The 1,686-nt window shown below is 37.5% G+C and overlaps 1 protein-coding gene across 1 annotated transcript; it reads right to left on the bottom strand.

Annotated features, from left to right (window-relative positions):
• Positions 1–420: 420 nt before the first annotated feature.
• Positions 421–1,633, bottom strand: LOC111653621 (activating signal cointegrator 1 complex subunit 2-like). Its single transcript, XM_023404250.2, has 3 exons — positions 1,301–1,633; positions 1,028–1,118; positions 421–525 (listed from the first exon to the last, which is right to left on the bottom strand). Exons 1-3 carry the CDS (start codon positions 1,543–1,545, stop codon positions 430–432), a joined length of 432 nt encoding a protein of 143 aa, XP_023260018.1. The 5' UTR covers positions 1,546–1,633; the 3' UTR covers positions 421–429.
• Between the last annotated feature and the right edge of the window lie 53 nt (positions 1,634–1,686).

The raw sequence follows: 1,686 nt of genomic DNA, 5'->3' as shown, positions 1-1,686 counted from the left end.
ATGAAAATCAACAAATATTTTTTAAAAATGTAAAGGAAACTTCCCACTGAATTTTTAAATGTCACAATTTTCTTCTGAATTTAGGGGGGAAAAAACTATTTAACATGAAAAATAAGAACATTTACATTTCTTTTTTCCTTTATATTATAATGGACAGATCATGCCCTGTTCACTCAGTTCTTTTCTATCTGTTAATTGCAAAATTTCTTTAAAAAACAAACAAATCTTCTTTCATTTTTTCATTACCATTAAGTTTTTACCATTTGATATACGATACTATACAATATACAACACTTTCTAACCTTTAACCCTCAATTTACAGAAGGAAAAAGTCCACATGAAACAAAACAGGCAGGTAAAATGTGTAAATGTGTCATTATTTTTAGCAGAAAAAGCTTGAAGCTAAAGAAAGCCGGATGAGTTCAGTCTTTACCCTTTCCTTTGCTGCATGGCAGCTCTTCTAGCTTCAGCTCTCTCCCTCAGCAGAGCCGGGTCCTGCACAAACTGGTCCCTGTTTACGTTGTTCTGAAATCAAATGGATTCACATGTAAACACACAGTTCGAAAGTCACAAAGGTAAACAGACTACAAAACATGCAGACCGCACATTTGTAGCTAAAGTATTTCATTCCAAAAGGATCACAAAGTTACCTGAAACCTGTCAGGTAATGTTTGAAAAACAAATATTCTCTGCTAAATATTAATTCGGAAAATGTAATATCTTTACATATGTAATAACTTGGCATAATAGAGGCTCCTGTGTAAAATAGTCAGAATTTCCAACTGAAATCAATGACTTCTCATGAGGTGAAGACAAGCATGCGCTGTCTGCTGATTGAAAATCATTGAGAAACGTGTAATAAAATTGTTTTAATTGTTAAAAGTGAGTTATTCAAAGGGTTTCAATTCAAGGTACATGCAAAAATAATCTTGTAAATAATCCTGAAACAGTGGTTAAATATAAATAAATGTTACAGAAAAAAACCTTATCATGGGTCAAAAACGCTGTTCTGGAACAATTTCAGTACCTGTAAAGTCTCTTCCTCCTCGTCATCTTCACCCTCCTCCTCATCCTCTGGTTTGTTTCCTTTTCTCAACACCTGTGGGACTGTGAAAGGCCTGCAGGAGAACAGGAACACAAAGTGAGAATGAAAAAGGTGAACTGAAAGCAATTAGCATCCTCTACAAGGGGAATTCCAAATTTAGAAAAGATCCTGTCAAAATTAAAAGGTGCTTATTAAATTCTACTTTGTTGTGTCATGATTAAAGACACAGACACCAAAAACCCAACTGTGACTCACCTTCTGTTCAGTAAGCTGTCTCCGTCCAGGTCGTTAGCTCCCACTTGGTTCATGTCGTAGGTGTCGTCGTACTCGTCGTCGTAGTCGTCCAGGCCGTACGTGGCTGCAGACTCCCCGGGTTCAATGACGACCTCGTCCACCACAGTCTCGTAGGCCTGATAACGAGCTCTCTGCTCCGCTATGTGCTGCTTGTCGTTGAGCATCTCTCGAATGTTCTCACCTTTCCTGCAGGAGTCAGGAAACATGGAGACTCGACTGAAGACGATCTCGCCTGTTCTTCACTTTCTTTTAAAGTTTTAAAGCTGAGTTTAAGGCAAATTGTGCAACCGCAAGTACACAAAAGGAGTCCAGGGATTTAAAATTTTTGATTAGTGAGCATATCGTTT

This window comes from Seriola lalandi, unplaced genomic scaffold, assembly GCF_002814215.2.
Source record: "Seriola lalandi dorsalis isolate HSWRI2012SDOR001 ecotype SW California unplaced genomic scaffold, Sedor1 jcf7180001974164, whole genome shotgun sequence".
NCBI lineage: Eukaryota > Metazoa > Chordata > Actinopteri > Carangiformes > Carangidae > Seriola > Seriola lalandi.
Note: the sequence above shows the minus strand (reverse complement) of the source record. Positions and strands in the feature narration are given on the sequence as shown.